The sequence below is a fragment of the Triturus cristatus genome, chromosome 2_2 (assembly GCF_964204655.1).
Source record: "Triturus cristatus chromosome 2_2, aTriCri1.1, whole genome shotgun sequence".
NCBI classification, from domain to species: domain Eukaryota; kingdom Metazoa; phylum Chordata; class Amphibia; order Caudata; family Salamandridae; genus Triturus; species Triturus cristatus.
In genome coordinates, this window is record NC_140582.1 from 208,338,184 (window position 1) to 208,354,655 (window position 16,472).

The following is a 16,472-nucleotide window of genomic DNA, read 5'->3' on the forward strand; positions in this document are numbered from 1 at the left end:
AACAAACAGCCGCTGCCAACCCGCCACATCCGCCCTTAGGCGCTGAAGGGGGGGGAGAAGATTCCGCTCATACCGGGCCACCGGGTCTAGGGTTATAAAGATTCCCAAATACTTAAACCCCGACTGCACAACCTGGATAGGGCACCCCCGCGGAAGGGGGGGGGGGGCCTCCCCGGAGAGAACGTACACACAAGACTTAGCCCAGTTAATGACCAATCCGGAGTTGCGACCAAAGGAGCTCAACACATCCACTAATACAATGAGCGATTTGCGCGGGGATGCAAGATACAAGAGGATATCGTCCGCATATAGGGAGACACGATCCTCGTACTCCGGCGTCCATCTAAGGCCACGCATTGAAGGGTGCCACCGCAGCCACTCCGCAAGGGGCTCCAAACAAAGCGCAAAGAGAAGAGGCGACAACGGACATCCCTGTCGCGTGCCCCTACCCAAAACAAAAGGAGCCGACACCCGTCTGTTGACCACCACCTGTGCCAGTGGGTTATCATAAAGCAATTTCACCCAACCGATGAACCCCGGGCCGAACCCAAACTTCGCCAATGCTGCCCAAATATACGGCCATTCCAAGGTGTCAAACGCCATGGTAGCGTCCAGGGACGCCAAAATGGCCGGCTCACGCATGAATGGCGCTCTGGCGAGGACGCCATGCAGTCGCCGCAGGTTCAAAGCGGTATTGCGATGGGGTATAAAACCGGATTGATCCTGATGAATCAGGTCGCCCACGACCCGGATCAGGCGATTGGCCAGTACCTTGGCAAGGATTTTGGGCTCCACGTTCAACAAAGAGATAGGCCTGTAAGAAGTACACCGATCCCGCGGCTTCCCTTCCCTATGGATAACAACAATAGTAGCAAGACGTTGGTCTGGGGGGAGGGAGCCCGCCGCCCGTGCCTCAAGGAACATGTCCCGGAGATACGGCGCAATCTTATCTGGGCGCAACTTATATAATTCGATGGGAAGGCCATAAGCAATAGAGCGAATGGCCAAAGCAATCTCATCCAGCGACGGGGCCGCGTCCATCAATAATGTATCCTCATCAGATAGAGACGGCAAAGCAATGTCTTTAAGCAGCAGGCGGGAGTCTTCCTCCGATCGCTCAGAGACCGGAGAGTAAACCCCGTGAAAATACTCCGCAAAGCAATCAACAATATCACCGGGGTCCGTTACACACACACCATCCACCCTCTCAACAACCGGCACCACTCGACTCGCTCTCTCCTTCTTATCCAACCAGGCAATCAACTTCCCCGCCTTATCACCCATATCATACAAACGCCCCTGTTGCTCCCTGCTCATACTCTTAGCAGATTCAGTAACCAGCGCCTTGTAGTCGGCCTGTTTAAGCCCCAGCACATGCAGTCTGTCATCCGTAACACCTTGCTCCAAATCGCTCTCTAACTCGGTGATCTCATTTTCTAGTCGAACCACCTCTTTCGCCTCGCATTTTTTGGTATGGGAGATGAGAGACAGGGCCTGGCCCCGGAGCACCGTCTTAAAGGCCTCCCAAAGGGAGACGGCAGAAGACACCGACCCCACGTTGTCGTTAAAATAGTGTTCAAGGGACCTAACCAGGTCTGCACGGATCGTGGGGTTTCGTAGGTACCAGGGGTTGATCGGCGCCACCCTCCCCACCGCCCCCAAGGCGATATCTAAGTGTAGCAAAAGAGGGGAGTGATCAGATATACCGCGGGCCAAATGTCGCACCTCCCCAATCATCCCAGCTTGGGCCGCAGGCACTAGCATATAGTCAAGCCTCGAAAGACTACCGTGGGCCCCGGAGTGGAAGGTATATTGTGCTTGTCCAGGGTGTTTCAACCGCCAACAATCTATCAGTCCCAGGGTATCCAGAAAGCCCCCCAGCCAGTTCTGGGCCCGAGGGAGGTCCCTAGGGGGGTGCCGATCTTCAACTCCGGAAACCACTGCGTTAAAATCCCCCCCCAAGACCAAACCCCCCCCCCGGATGCCCAAGTAGCAGGCGCCCCAAATCAGCAAAGGTGGCCGTCTGCAGGCCCGGCGGCACGTAGACAGTAACCAGCGAAATCAGCTTACCCTCCCATCTCCCCACCAGCGCAGTGTAGCGCCCTCTGTCGTCGTGGAGCACCTCATCCACCTCCAACGGGAGAGAGGTCCTAACTAAAATGCCCACTCCCCTCGAGCCAGAGGTGAAACCAGAATGGGCCAGAAGGCGATATCCCCGCCTGTTCATGGCATGGAAAGAGTTCCCTATTAGGTGCGTCTCCTGCAGGAACACAATATCCGGCGAAATACGTTTCAAGAACTGCAGGACCACCCCCCGCTTTATCCTGTCCCCCAGCCCATTCACATTCCATGAAAGAAATCTCAACCCCTTACCCCCCATCCCCCCCAGCACAAAAGATCCCCCTCCCGGAGAGCACAATCATAATAACACAACAGAAAACATTACCCCGCCTTGTGGTGCAAACAAACAAACCCCAACCCCACCCTGTCAGCCCCAACAAAACTCCCCCCTCCCTGCACCCCTGCGTGAGCCCAAACAGCCCCCCCAACGTGCAGTGTGCCTGTCGCCCCAACATGAAACTCGCTACAAAGAAGACAAGAAAAACCCCAGAAGGAGGAAAGGGCCCCAGCAAGCCCCCCGCAACCTCCAAATACCAAAGGGCAAAGTGTTACAAACTGGAGTCCAGTGCAGCCACAGGTGCAAAACGTTACCAGTCCGGTCCATAGCCAGGATCCCAGTTCTACTCCGCCGAGCACTCTCCGCTCTCCGCCATCCGACCTTCCCGACCTCGACCCCTAGGTAGGGCATCCAGCCAATCTCCAACCGCCTCCGGTCGGTCGAAGAAATGCGAGCGACCCTCTAACTCAACCCGCAGCCTAGCCGGGAATAGCATCGCATATTTCAGCTCCATGTCCCTCAAGCGCCGTTTGATGGCCAAAAATCCCAGCCGTTGCTTTTGAACCGCTTGCGTGAAGTCTGGGTAAAAGCTAACATTAGAGTTCTCAAACTTTAATGGCCCAGCCACCCTCGATGCCTGAAGGATAGCATCTCTATCCCGAAAATTAAAAAGTCGGGCAATGATAGGCCGCGGGGGAGCACCCACCTTGGGCGCACCGCCCGGAATCCTGTGGGCCCGTTCCACAGCGAAGAACTTGCTCAGTCCCTTGGGTGCCAGATGAGTCACCACTAGATCCTCCACAAAAAGATCCGCAGCAGACTCCTCCGATCGTTCAGGCACCCCAATAATACGGACATTATTCCGCCTGGCCCTGCTTTCGGAATCCTCAAGGCGACGATCACTCAGGTCACTGGCGAGCCGCAACCTCCGTACCTCCGTCTGCAAAGCGGCCACATCCACAGTTAGGCTCGACGCCGCTTGAGTCAATGAGTCGACCCGGTCATTTGTTTTGGACAGGTCCGCTCTGACCAAATTCACATCAATCAACACCGAGTCCAATTTATTAGCCAGGGTATCAAATTGCTGGTTCACAGTCGCCTTCATCTCCTCAATGGCCCCCACGACATCCAGCAGAGTCAATTCGGACGATGCGCCCGAGGCCTCCTTGGGCCGCTCAGGCGATTTATGTGATCCACTAGGGGATCCCTTTGACAGCGCATAGCGGTCCATGTTGTTGGCCTGGGTATAAGCTCCCCTCCGGGTAGACTTGGGTTTCAGCTTGTCGCCGTCCACTCTCGCCGCCATCATCAGCGACCACCAAGGTCAGCACCCTCCAGCACCCGGAGGAAGGCCAGGCGACCAATGCAGGAGATCCGGGCCACCAACTGAAATAGGCCCGTTTACAGTTCGAGAATCAGGCCATGTACTCCGTCCATGGCGCTGCTTACCTGAAGTCCCAACGTCAGTTTCCGCAGGTCAACTCGAAACCGAAAGTGAAAGTACGGGGTACGGGGCAGGCCCAGACTGGCATGCCGCTGTTGTTCACTTCGCACCCGGGCACCTCACCAACTCTAGTTCGGGACCAAGGCCGGAGAAGGCCGCAAACTTCGGATCGCCACCAGTCCGGTTCCCAGAGTCCGATTTCGATTTGGAAAACGAGTGGCACCTTAGCGCAAGATCATACACAAAAGCCCGTCTAGAAAACCAGGATTACGACAGGATAGACGTGGGAGGTTGCGGAGGCCCACGGGAGCCACAAGCCTACGCGGCCATCTTGGTTGCGCGCTAGGCTCCTCCTCCCCAGAGCACTCTTAATGAGTCATGTAACCATCGTCCTGATGATGACCTCGAGTTAGAGAGGTCGAAACGCCGTCGACCCCACAACGCCAATTGCGGCATACCCAGTGGTCAACCATAAATGAGGAAATTAGGTTTGTGAATGTAAAATAATTCTGTTGACCTTCACCATCCTTTGTATTGTTTGCGCCGCTGTGCGTTGTTCTTCACCACAGTTGTCACTGCGCCGTTTATTCAATTTTACACTTCCAGTGCACCTTGGTTGTTATGGTTACTGCAATCTAGTTGTGTTTCTGTGCTTCTATATGCAAAAATAACAACCTTTCATCCTCCTCGGTCTCCTTTGTTCTTCCTTGTGCTATATGATTGATCGCTTGTTGAACAGTCCCCTTACGTGATTTACCTGTTGAGACATTGTGTATTGTTGCCAAACTCCTTTGTACAACACGGAAGCTGGGTGCTTTTTGCATCACCTCTGGGAAATCTTGTCAAATTTGCACTAACCGGGCAAACTGGTTCCACCAGGAGTGAGATTAATCTCCTTGCTTCCCTGAACTCACTTATAACCGATAACCGTGCATGAACGACTATGCTAGTCGGCAGTGGATCCAGGGACGCGAGTGGCATAAGGGAGAGCGACAGACACCGGACATCTTCACACTGCCTGTTCTTGCAACTGAGCTCAACTGCTCAGCTGTGTCGTTGATCTCTGAAACGACAATAAACTTTGTTAGTATTTCATCTTTTATGTTCAGTACACTACCCTATGACCCTACCTTGCAACAATGTCAGCATCTCTGACTGATGGATGGTCGGAACTCTGGAACTTCCTAGAGCTGAAGCATAAAGGTAACCTCCATGATATATGCAAAGGTATGCATGAGCTTTAATACTTGTTTTCATGTCAAGAACTACCTTCAGTGATTTGTGAGTTAAATCTGCGCTTTGAATAATTCATAATATAACAAGTTCACCGGTGTATTACCATACCGAGACTCTAAGAAAATGTGAGCAAAGTCTGTAGAGTGGAGATTCTTCTCATTAAGTAAATATTGCAAGTTGAAATTCACACTCCTTGGAGGGATACCTCTGTAAATAGCACACGACGATTAAAAGCCTAAATCCTTGATTACAAATGTTATCCGAGAATACTTCTCTGAATGTTGGAAAGTCAGCAACATATCAAGGCGTACCAACTCTGATAATAGTAATCTGGATGCAGTAGCTAAGCAGCCAAGAATGCTCTGAAACATGAGGAACCTCTAGAGACTCCAAGAATTCAAGATGGCCATCAACATCGCAAGCCTTGTGACAGTCTTGTGGCGCCCTGGGATTTGTAGTCTGTCCTAACTCCAACCATTTTTTTCACATAGTGTGTTTCAATTAGTGTGCGCCTCACATCAACCAGCATCCACACTCTGCCTGTAGTGCTGACCGCGTCTGCCTAAAAAGAACTGAGCACCCATGACTTATGAAGGGGCATTTCCGCACCTGCCCTGTGGCCATAAGTGAGAGTGGTTCATGGATCATGGCAAATATTTGGGGTCCCTATATGTTTCCACACTTTGTTTTACTACTTTGCCCTTAGTGTGCAGTTAACATTTTTCATGGGGAGACAGCAGAGACCCCAGTAGTAGAGCTGATCCAGAGGCAATGAAAAACGTCTTCTAAATTAGCCATCAAAAGTATGTTGCCTTGAATCAGCATTGCTTTATTAAGATTGGAATTGCACGGGTGCTTGTAACAAGGTATGGAAATAAAAGATGAGCAACGGTTTGGTAATCTGAAACGCACAAAAGTGGCAGTTTGGGCTGGACAGTTCCTATTGGAGCAAGGCCAAGGCTGATTTGCCTTTGGCTGGGTCTATTATGAGGTGGCATGGTGAACAAAACTATTAAGGGTTGGAATGGCACATTGAGTGATTACCAGTGGTTGTGTGTTAGGTGTAACACCCTAAGTGGCCAAGAGTAGGCCCAGGCATAGGTCCTGTATTCACTGTGCCACTGGAGCCAATTTGCATCTGATGAAGGGGTCCAAATAGGCCGAAACCGCTCTTGAAGTGCTTGTGTTTCGGTTCAGAGAGGACCTAGCTTGGCATTTGGGGTTGGACTGTTGTTATTGGAGCAGGACCAAGGTTTATTTTCATATGGCTTGGTCTAAAGTGGCATAGTGGGCCAGTGAGTTGAAATGCAGCCCAGAGTGATTGGCAGCGATTAGACTATTTGAAAGCCTCCTCCCATCACCTTTTGTGTGTGTACTAATATGGAAACCTGCAACTGCTACTCATTGGACCACAGATTGCGATGACCTTAGCGGTACTCGCCATTCCAGAAGTACTGTACACCATTCGATTTCTATTTCAGAAGACCTGTTGACCATGACCTCTGCTGGTTCTGTGATAAGTAAGAATTTCTTTCCTATACATATTTTGGGCTTGTGAGTATTTGAAATCATATTGGGCTAACGTCTTCCAGAGAAATTGTTCTAATTTAGGGAATACTCCCACATAGTATACCTACCTTAGGTCTTCATGACAACAACTCCACAAGGTAGGCATAAAGAATTTCTACTTTGTGCTCTCTTAGTGGCCAAAACAGATATGTTGAGGCTATTGAAGTCAGTAAGAACACCTCGAGGACTGGAAACAAGATGTAATTTGGCTACCTTAGAAAATTCTTTGTTTGCAGTAGATAATTCCTGGACAAACATGAGTAACATTCGCATGGATTTGAGAAATGTTTGGGTTCAATTTACCATTTGTGTTACTGTGAATAACATACATTTAGGACTGCTCTGATCTTCAAATTAATATCCTCACTACGAGCATCAGATGAAGTATCACAGATTTCCTTCTTTCCCATCCTTTCCTTTCTCCCTCTTTCTCATTTCCCTGGTTACGAACGCAGATAATAAGGTACAAAAGAGTAAAAATATTTGTATACGTATCAGTGGTTGAATACTTTCGTAAACTGTTGTTTCATTCACGCCATTTTTAAATCGACCGCGGTGAATACCAGTTGTGCATAGGCATGGTGTCATGATCATCGTGTCATTTGAACTTACATTTAATGGCGTTTGGTCTTAACCAATCGACTGTGTAAGATCCACCTGACTTTACAAATGAAAAATGAAATGAATTAAAAATAGAGCCATGCTTGTGGGCCTGATGGTGCCCGAAGCAGCAGATCCCCTTGTAAAATGTTTTGCATTAATTTATGGAACGTTGCGGTTGGTTCATTGAGAGGACAATGGACTAACGCCCTACAAATTCTTAGGAATTGGAGATTGTGAAACTCATTTGTGTGATGCACAGCTGTTTTTTGTGTACAGTTGATTAATAGCTTTACTAGAAGACATCACATTCTGGAGTAATATAAATATATTTTAATGAAAGCTTGTCAATGCACTTAGCATGACTGCTGCGTTTCTTGGAAAATTACCATTGCACAATGTTTTAGAATTATTCTCCATGAATATGCATCGAGGACCTTTGCCCTGTTTGCATCATTACCCTAGTGCTTCTTCTTTTTAATATTCCATAAATATGTCCCTGAAATTGCAAATAACATTTTCTTCTAACAGCAAGACATATTCTACTAATTCTCATGCAAATGTGATAGTGTCTCTGTGGGTACCTGATGTCTCTTTGTTTCTGCTTTTTCACATCCCAGGTGTGAATGGGAAAAGATGCAGTGTGTGGATGTTTTTACCGCTGGTGTTCTCCCTTTTTACGGCCTCCGGACTCTGGATAGTGTAAGTGACCATCGGCCATTATTACGCTTTCTTGTGGGCGTAACGCAGGACCATCCAATGTAATTGCAGGAGGGCCAGAGAGATATCAGTTTTCAGTAAAACCCCTGATCATGATATTTGCTTTTGTAGTAATCATTTTATGTAAATATATAATGTGTGGATAACCTCAAAGCCTTTGGACAGCCTCATGTAGTAAGTGGTACCCCTATCTTTAACTCTAGCCTGTGTTTTCACCTCTTGAAACATGATCAGTGTCACAAATGAAGCACCTGAAAACAATTTAAACATATTTACCAATAACAAAAATAGTTTTTCAAATACAGCAACACCAACCCCTTTCTGTAGTCAGTAGCACACAGTATAGGAAAGCTGGCACACAGAGCCACTGATAGTTTATTTTTTATTTTGCATAGTTAATTAAAACCATTGCAATAAAGTATTCCAAAATTCTTAAAACATTCTTATTGGAAACCAATAAAAGTCAAAAAGTGAGACGGAGCCACTGAAAGATTGAATTCTGATATTGAGATGATTTTAAAGATTATTGGGGCCTGGAACAGCATTGTGCTGCATACTGACACCAGTAATAATCTCTTAAAGAACACAATAATAACTCACCTTAATGAAAAAAAACATCTCCGGAATTTTCAATTTTGAAACTGATTTGCTAAAATGTAAAATCTATAATAAAGAAGGCCATAATTCCGAAAATATTTCTTAAATCCTTACCATAGCCTTTCATCACTCAACACTAATTTTATCTCTATAATCCTTACTTATCCTCCTTTTACATGCCCCTTTCTCTTACATTAACTAACACAAACTTTGAACCGAACCCCATTTCTAACGGAGATTTGCTTTCCTGGGAGCACATCAGGTGTACTCAAGGAACTCTAGAACCAAGGTGTGCAATTATGATAATGTGCATTTTCACATTAGACTTTATTTTGTTTATCCTCAGCGAAAATATTTTCTCATGGAGAAACCCCTTCCCACAAACCTCTTTTACATTCATGGATGTTGCCTCACCATTCCTCCTGTGGAAGCACAGTTATTTACTCATGCCTTTGACTGGAGTAAATTAAACTTTGTTTCCAGGGTGGGAATCTACATGCAAGACGTTTGTTAGAATTCACAAACTCACAAGTATGTTTACACACGTTGGCAAGTAGGCCCAAATGGAAATGTCCACACCACTGCCATTAACAGTCAATTTGCTAATGCAACAATTTAATTTTCATATTCCAAGATGGTCTCTGTAATTCAAGATTGTAGCTTTACTTCCACAAATTTGTCATTTTGTCCAAAAATGTTTAACCTAGATGTGCAAAATACTATGTGATTTCCTGTTGGCATGCCAAGAATTGCCCCCTGCGGTGACATCTGTATGTTGCATGTTCACTGGTGGCTTTTGGAGGGTGTGCTGGTTTCAGGTCAAAGAACCCAACCTCACCTGAAAGGGTAGCCTTGAGAGATTTGCCTGTGCTTTTTGACATTGTTTGTCACTGATGCCTGCCATCATCAATTTGCCCATTATGACTTCTCAATTATAAGTTTAAACAAACAAAAAGAATGCTCCTTATGGCCTTAAACAATCCATGGCCTTTTACCCAGAGCCCACTTAGAATCAGCCCCCATTTTAAAGCTGCTAAAAGAATCGTTCAGCGAAGAGGTGTGCAGTCGTGGAGCAAAAGTTCTGGGGTATTGAGTAGTGCAGATCTATAGTTTTCTTATCTAGGACCATCTCCCTGGTATGCTTGTGGACTATGAAGAGGAACTTAAATATAATCCTTGCTTCTAACTGGAACCAACAAAGTGCTTTTAATGCCGGTTTGATGTGGTTGTGCTGCAACACGTCTTTGCGATTATTGGGATGGAGGTAAGTTGTATATTGGCCCTCCCAAAAAAACACTTGACTTATGGAGTAAAAGAGACTGTGGTGTCCAAAAGAATTCCCAAATCCCTTACTATTGATGACGTTTGGGAGGATTTTCAAGGCCTAGAAGTCAAGTAAAGGGCAAAGATTCACAGTCAATTCCACTCATCACCAGGATTTGAAGCATGAGGAGTGATTGTGCCATTCAGCACTGTCTGGGGCCGGACAATGTGTTTACCTTAATGGTAATTGAATTATATGAATTACGCTCTGGTCCTTGATAGTGCTTCAAAGTAAGTTCCCCAGCAGGGTAGTTTGACCATTGTGTTTACTGCATAGAGCACCAGGAGGACCCTGTACGCAGGCACTGCACACAGGCTTCTATGGTGAAGTTGCTTTGTAGTGCACTGCCAAGGGTTCGGGCAAAATATTTACCTTAATGCAACTATTATTAAGGTACTTACATTGACAAGCCCCTCATTGTGCTCCTAAGAACAAATGTGTTGGGACTACTTTTTCCTGCCTGCAGAACCACCCTGATTCTGATCCACAGGCAGTAAAAGGTGGATTTTGCAAGTTTTGAAATTGACTTGAATATTTTTCAGAGCCCTAACTTTCGCTGGTTTCCTTTGGTTGCTCTCCAGCTTGAACTGGATTTTGGGGTCTTTGGTGTACATTTGGAAATTCACCTAGTGTTGTTCGAGGAGCATACCTTTATGCTGATGAGCAGGCAGGCCTATGCCAATAACACCAGTTGAGAAGATGTTCCACAGAACCAATTATTTTCTGATGTCCAATTGAAGATAGGGTTTGCTGCTCCTGGCCAAGGCGGATCCAGACTTGCGAGCTCACTGCTCTAACCTTTGCAAAAGGTTACTGTGGTCCACGGTGTCATAGTGTGCATCAAGGCAGATTTCTTGTCTTCATCCACAGACAGTAGGCGATCTTTTCTTATATGGCTTAAGGAGGATTCTGTGCCTTTACTTGTCTCAGTCCTGACTGGTGGATAGGGAAAAGGCTTTTCTGTTTTATGTGTTGCTGACATTTTCATATGAAGTTCCCTTAAATAACCTTGGTACAGTAGATTGACATATAGACGAGTTGATAGTTACAAGGATCTTCTGTTCTACTGATGACTTTTTTAACAGTGGGGTCTCATGGTTCATTTTGGTGGACAAGCACAGCTATACGTTTTCTTATGATAAACTCTTCTTTTCTCAAGGCATTGTGGATTTCCACAGATTATTCTATTGTGGCACTTTTGTATTGACGGGTTGGGAGGTTAGGTTGGATGATTTTTGCAGGGGATAGAGATGTATTTGTGTTTTGAGAGGTAGGGCTAAATATAGTGTTAAGACCACATGTTGTAGAATCGACAAGTTGGGGTTGTTCGGGTTGTGTTTAAAGACCAGGTTGAACATGTGTTTGGATGTGTGCATTAGGCTCTCACTGTCTTTTTGCAAATAAGGCTTTCTATTTTTATGAAGCAGCCCATTGCTGATTTTAACCCAGAGACAGACAGAGGAATTTGTGCTGTTATGTTGTATCCAGGGGTATTGATGGACTGTAATTGGTAAGCGCAAGTGTATTTATCACACTTTTGTCAAAAACTGCTTTGGTGCAGCAGACATAATAATGCAGCAAAATCACAGAAATTGGAAATCAATTAAATCCAACAGACTTTTTTAACATAGTTGCCCGTTGACAATATTGCTCAGTAAAGACTTTGTAGATGTTGTGCAAGGGAGAAAAAAAGCACATTTAAGGAGGGTCAGTTAAAGAGATCAGTAAACAATGGGCTTTCAGAAACCAGGGGAAATATTGACTACTTCTGTCAAATGGTTTTGAGACCGCGATTGAGCCAAAAAACATGTCTGAAAGGAGAAGACAAAGAAGGGTTGGTTACATTTGTTGATTTATATGCTGATTACAAGAATGTTTCAAGAGTTAAAATAATATGGAGAGATTATTACAGGTGCAGAATTAAGGTACTAACTATTTTCTTTCAATAAAAAAGGGGCAGACTTAATGGGTTTAATGATGGACCTTAGCCTCTGTTGGGCTGGCATAACCTATCTCAGTGCTCTACTTGTGAAAATGGGCCACCGAGCCTAAAAAAGGTGAAAGAAAAACAATATGAGGAAGATAAGGAAACAAGGTGAGGGGTCATATTAGGTATCCAAAGCTCATATGATTCTTAGGGTTAAACCCTCCAACAGTGTCACTGACGTCTGTATTTTAGGAGTATCAGATAAACCAAAGATAAAAAAAGTTGGAAAGAACGGTGAAACCGGTTCATGGGTCACTGAGATTGAAGCGAGTATAGCAGAATTTTGTTAGCATGTGGGAGGCGATTTTTAAGTAGAGAGGCACCACCCCAATCTTTTATATGGCCTGCAGGCTCTACAGGTGTCATCAGAAAGACAAGTTTGCAGGGTGGCGGAAGAGGCAGACACATAGCCCGTAAAGTACACACAGTGTGCCAGCACTATACTGGAACTGATCTCCCCCATGTGTGACATGGAGGAGGACAAAGGTGGTGAAGGCTGAAAGTCCAAACCAGCTTTTTAAAGCTCTCAGTCGGGGCTCATGCGGGGTGTGAGGACCGCTAAATTAAGGTGATTAGCTATTGGCGGAAAGCTTTTATGAAGCTGCTGTGTGAAATTGAGTGGATACATTGACATAGTTTGGTGTATTGAGGCTCATTGACAAAAGCACAAAAAAGAATGCTGCAGCTAATTCCCTTTTCAAGTCTCGCCCTACCATATAACAGAAATCGTCAAGCGTTCTGGGGTCATGTGACCCTCCCTGATGAACCGGAGCTTTCAAAGGGTGAGAAATGCGTATGCGCTCTATCAACTCCATGCCTTCTGATCTCAGATTCTGCTATCGAGGGGAAAGAGACCAAACTGGGAGCGTGATAGCAGTTGAACAGATGGTGCACAAAGAAAAGCATCTTGGAATACTCCACCACAGACAAGGAATCCTCCTTGGTGGATTCAATGAGTTCTGCAACCATGCTATCTATGTATTTGCAGCTTTAGACGCTTACGAATGCTTGTTATTAGCCTTCCAGTAGAGCAAGGCCCAAGTAGCCTTCAGAATGCGGTCTCCATTAAGAAAGTCCTCTGGCTTCCAAGTAACGGCCCAGTGGGCACAATAAAGGATGGTACACAATGATGTTGGTTTTTTCAGACTCAAGGAGACATCTTCGAGGCTTCAGTAAGCAGCAAATCTTCCTATTCCCTGACTTATGTACAACAACCTTGTAGAGGAAACATACTCTTCATTGGATAAGAAAGTCACACTCATTGGGGATCCCAGCATAGGTCTTACCTGCAAAATGTGAAGTAGACATTTTTTATTACGCCCGAGGAGGCTGCATATCGTTTTTTGAAAGGGTGGGAGAGAAATTCGGTGCCTGCCTGGTCTTGTAGACCTTTTAGGGCTATTCTTTTGCTGAACACTTGCGTCTGATTCCACACCTAAATTCGCTTTGGTCTATCCTCCTGACAGAACAATAGGGAAGGCATTACATTTATATATTAGATGTTGCTTGCTAACAAGGATTCAAGTTGACACCTGTTGCAATGTGCGATCCTCCTTTTGGCTCCCACTCCCCGAAATTCCAGCTTATGGTTTACAAGGAGTAGTTTTTCTTGGTTTTAGAATGTGTATTGCTGTTGTGTTTCTGCGTTTGCAACTTGGTTGGAGGATTGATGACCAATCTATTGCTCTCCTGAAAATAGAACTGACATATCTGTTTTTATCCTGAGTAAAACGATTTGAACTAATAGAATGAGTCTATTTGTTTGCCATTCAAGCAGTATTGCACAAGAATGGTAATTCCCGAGTAGCTACTGCCCAGGAGAGCTCTAGATGAAGGACTTTACCTATTGTCCTGGAAGGAGCCTATGGGCAGTAATATGCAGGGCTCTCCTTTGCAAAAGGGTAATCTGGTCTCCCTTGTCAGGGGTGGAAAACCTACTTCATTCCAATGGTATCTGTGCCACAGACAGTGGTTCTTAACCGAATTACTTTTGCAGACCCCGATTTAATCATTACAGAATTCTGGAGACCCACCACGGAGTCATTATTGGAACCTGGGGACATTCATTGAGTCTTTGTGGGAATCCGGGGACATCGGCCTAAGCAATTTGATTTAAACTGCAAAACAAAGCAGAAACACATCATACAAATTATTTAGAAAAATGTAATTCACAAATAGATTTTTTTTTTAAATATCACAATTTTAATGGATATGTTGGAGCGTCCATACTATATTCTGTTTCATGCACTTGCACTCGTCCCACAAATCAACGTAACTTTTAGCGTCCAATTTAAAATTCCTTTATATTGCCAGAACGTTTTAAATTTTCAATTTTACTTTTTTGTTTCTTTATTTATATATGCCTTATCAATCTGTTAACATAAGTTACTTTTCTCAGCAGTGGTAGAAGCTCCGAGTAGGTCTTGCGGACCCTCAAGGGTCCCCAAATCACATGTTAAGAATTGCTGACCTAGGGTGTCTGTGGAGGGAAATTAGACCTCCCTTGGGCTGGCAGTTGAAAGAGCTTTCCCTTTGGTTGTAGAGAGGAGCGGGGTCTTGTGGAAAAATCCCACCAACATGCTGCCAACTGATTGGCAGCTGCAGGAAAGGGGGAGGGAAGAGATGACTGCCTCGCTCAAGCTTTCTTCAGTTTCTTCCAAGGAACTAAAAAATACCCCAGTGCATTAATTTGTATTTATTTTTTAATTTAGAAAGTTTTATATAGCGCTAACATGACCCTTGCAGGTATCTGAGTGCTTTACATGTGAACAGAGGGCAGAGACAAAGTAAAACAGATATTAAGCCCAAATACAAATGGATATAAAAGTACTTGCATAAGAACAGTAAATAAAGCAAACATCAAAAACAGAGACTGCCAACAGCCATCTTGCGAGTAACTGACGCGATCAGGTGAGTTAGCTCATGAGTAAACACTTCACTTCTTTCCTGAAGGAAGCAGTTGAGGGGTTCACTCTGGTTTCTGGGGGCAGTGAGTTCCAGATCCTCGTGGTGATCCCAGAGAAGGCTCAGTTGCATGTTTTCTTTTTGGAAAGTCTTTGTGGTTTCAGCAGTAGAGTGCTGGAGCTCCTGGAAGATCTATCCCCACCAGAGAGCACCAACCTCTGAGCCAGACATCTCGGGGTCTTGTAGTGAAAGGCTTTGTGAGCCATGCAAGCGATTTTGAATTGGTGTCTATTGCTTCGTAAGGGAGCCAATTCAGAGTTTCTAGGTCTGGTGAGATGTGGCAGGTTCTTTTAGATCCTGCGATGAGCCTAATAGCAGAATTAGGGGAGGCTCTTAGAGGAGCCGTTGTAGACCTGGAGACGCCACAAAAGGGTTGCACTCCCCTAAACAGCCAATCCGATACAGCACACTAAAACTCTATACAGTATATATACCATATTTCAACGTCCATCGATTTGCCGCCAGTGCGCATTGGACGTTAGTGTTGATGTAATAATACTCTGTTTTGCAGATACTTCATAGCAGTGGAAGACGACAAAATATTCCCGCTTCATTTGTCAGACCTGTAAGTACTCTTTTACATCCCTCTGAAATTCTAGACTTTAAAAATGCACGACTTAACACGTTAAGTGCAAGAATTTACACTCCACTTCCTTCACCGCTCTGTGTTTTTCTCCCTCAGGAAACCAGGCTCCAGGCTGCCTCCTTACATAAGGTAAGTGTTGAAAAAAAGAGCCTTTCTTTCTTTTGAGTCTGACAGGAGGCTGGTAGTAGATACATGACACCGTGTATATTTTTAAAGTATTGCAGGTGATGCACCGCCTGCAAGCTGCGTGTTTAGTCAAGTCATGAACATGGCAGCCTTCCTAGGTAGGCACGGCATGAGATGTTTTGTTTGTTTCATAATCTCTATTCAATCTTTTTAAGCTGCACGCAGACAAAGGCCTGATTAAAAGCTGCCTGGCATGAACTGATGTTTACTTTTGCTGATGTGAAACTGTTTTCCACCGCCAACCCACCAGAACATGATTACATTTGCATTTAATTTCTAATATTGTTTTCATACAAAACACCGACAAAAACCTTATAACCTTGTATTCCATTATGCATTAAATGCTTTTGCATGAGATAGTGGTGAAACCCGTGTTCTTTTAAAGGTCTTTGATTCAATTGAAGCAGGATTCTTTGAAATTTGTCTTACACAGTTTAGAATGCATATATTCTATTAAGTTCTTCTAGGGCTCTGAAGCCACGCAGAGTAAAGTAAAGCTTGGTGCCCAAACATTTTATTTTAATCCGGATAGCTTATTGACTATCCCCTTAAGCCAAACTAAAGCGCTTTTTAATCCATATATACAAAGGACACGGTTAAAGTCCAGAGGTGAGGGGATAGAAAACATTTCCATGGATTTTCCTGTATGTCCGGCACTTTACTTACAAATGAGAGACGGAGGTTTCTCCTGACTAGGTTTCATCTCAAACTCATACATTTTCTGTTAGCCTTCCCAGTAAAAGGCACGTGGTTTTCGTCTCCCCCCCCCCGTCATTGTGAAGCCCCAGCAGAACAAAGCACTATGCACTTTTTTTGCACATTTTATATTGCACTAAGAACGCAGTTTCTTCGTCCAGTATT

General features: G+C 45.0%; 1 protein-coding gene across 8 annotated transcripts in view; it reads left to right on the top strand.

Moving 5' to 3' along the window:
• The window catches only part of TMEM150C (transmembrane protein 150C), a 267,221-nt gene that overhangs the window by 212,873 nt on the left and 37,876 nt on the right, over positions 1-16,472 (top strand). For all 8 annotated transcript variants that reach the window (XM_085641227.1, XM_085641231.1, XM_085641230.1 and 5 more), the window contains 4 exons: positions 7,868-7,949; positions 15,351-15,404; positions 15,522-15,554; positions 15,642-15,709. In XM_085641227.1, coding sequence (XP_085497353.1) covers positions 7,868-7,949; positions 15,351-15,404; positions 15,522-15,554; positions 15,642-15,709 — 237 coding nt within the window. The remainder of the gene's footprint in view (positions 1-7,867; positions 7,950-15,350; positions 15,405-15,521; positions 15,555-15,641; positions 15,710-16,472) is intronic.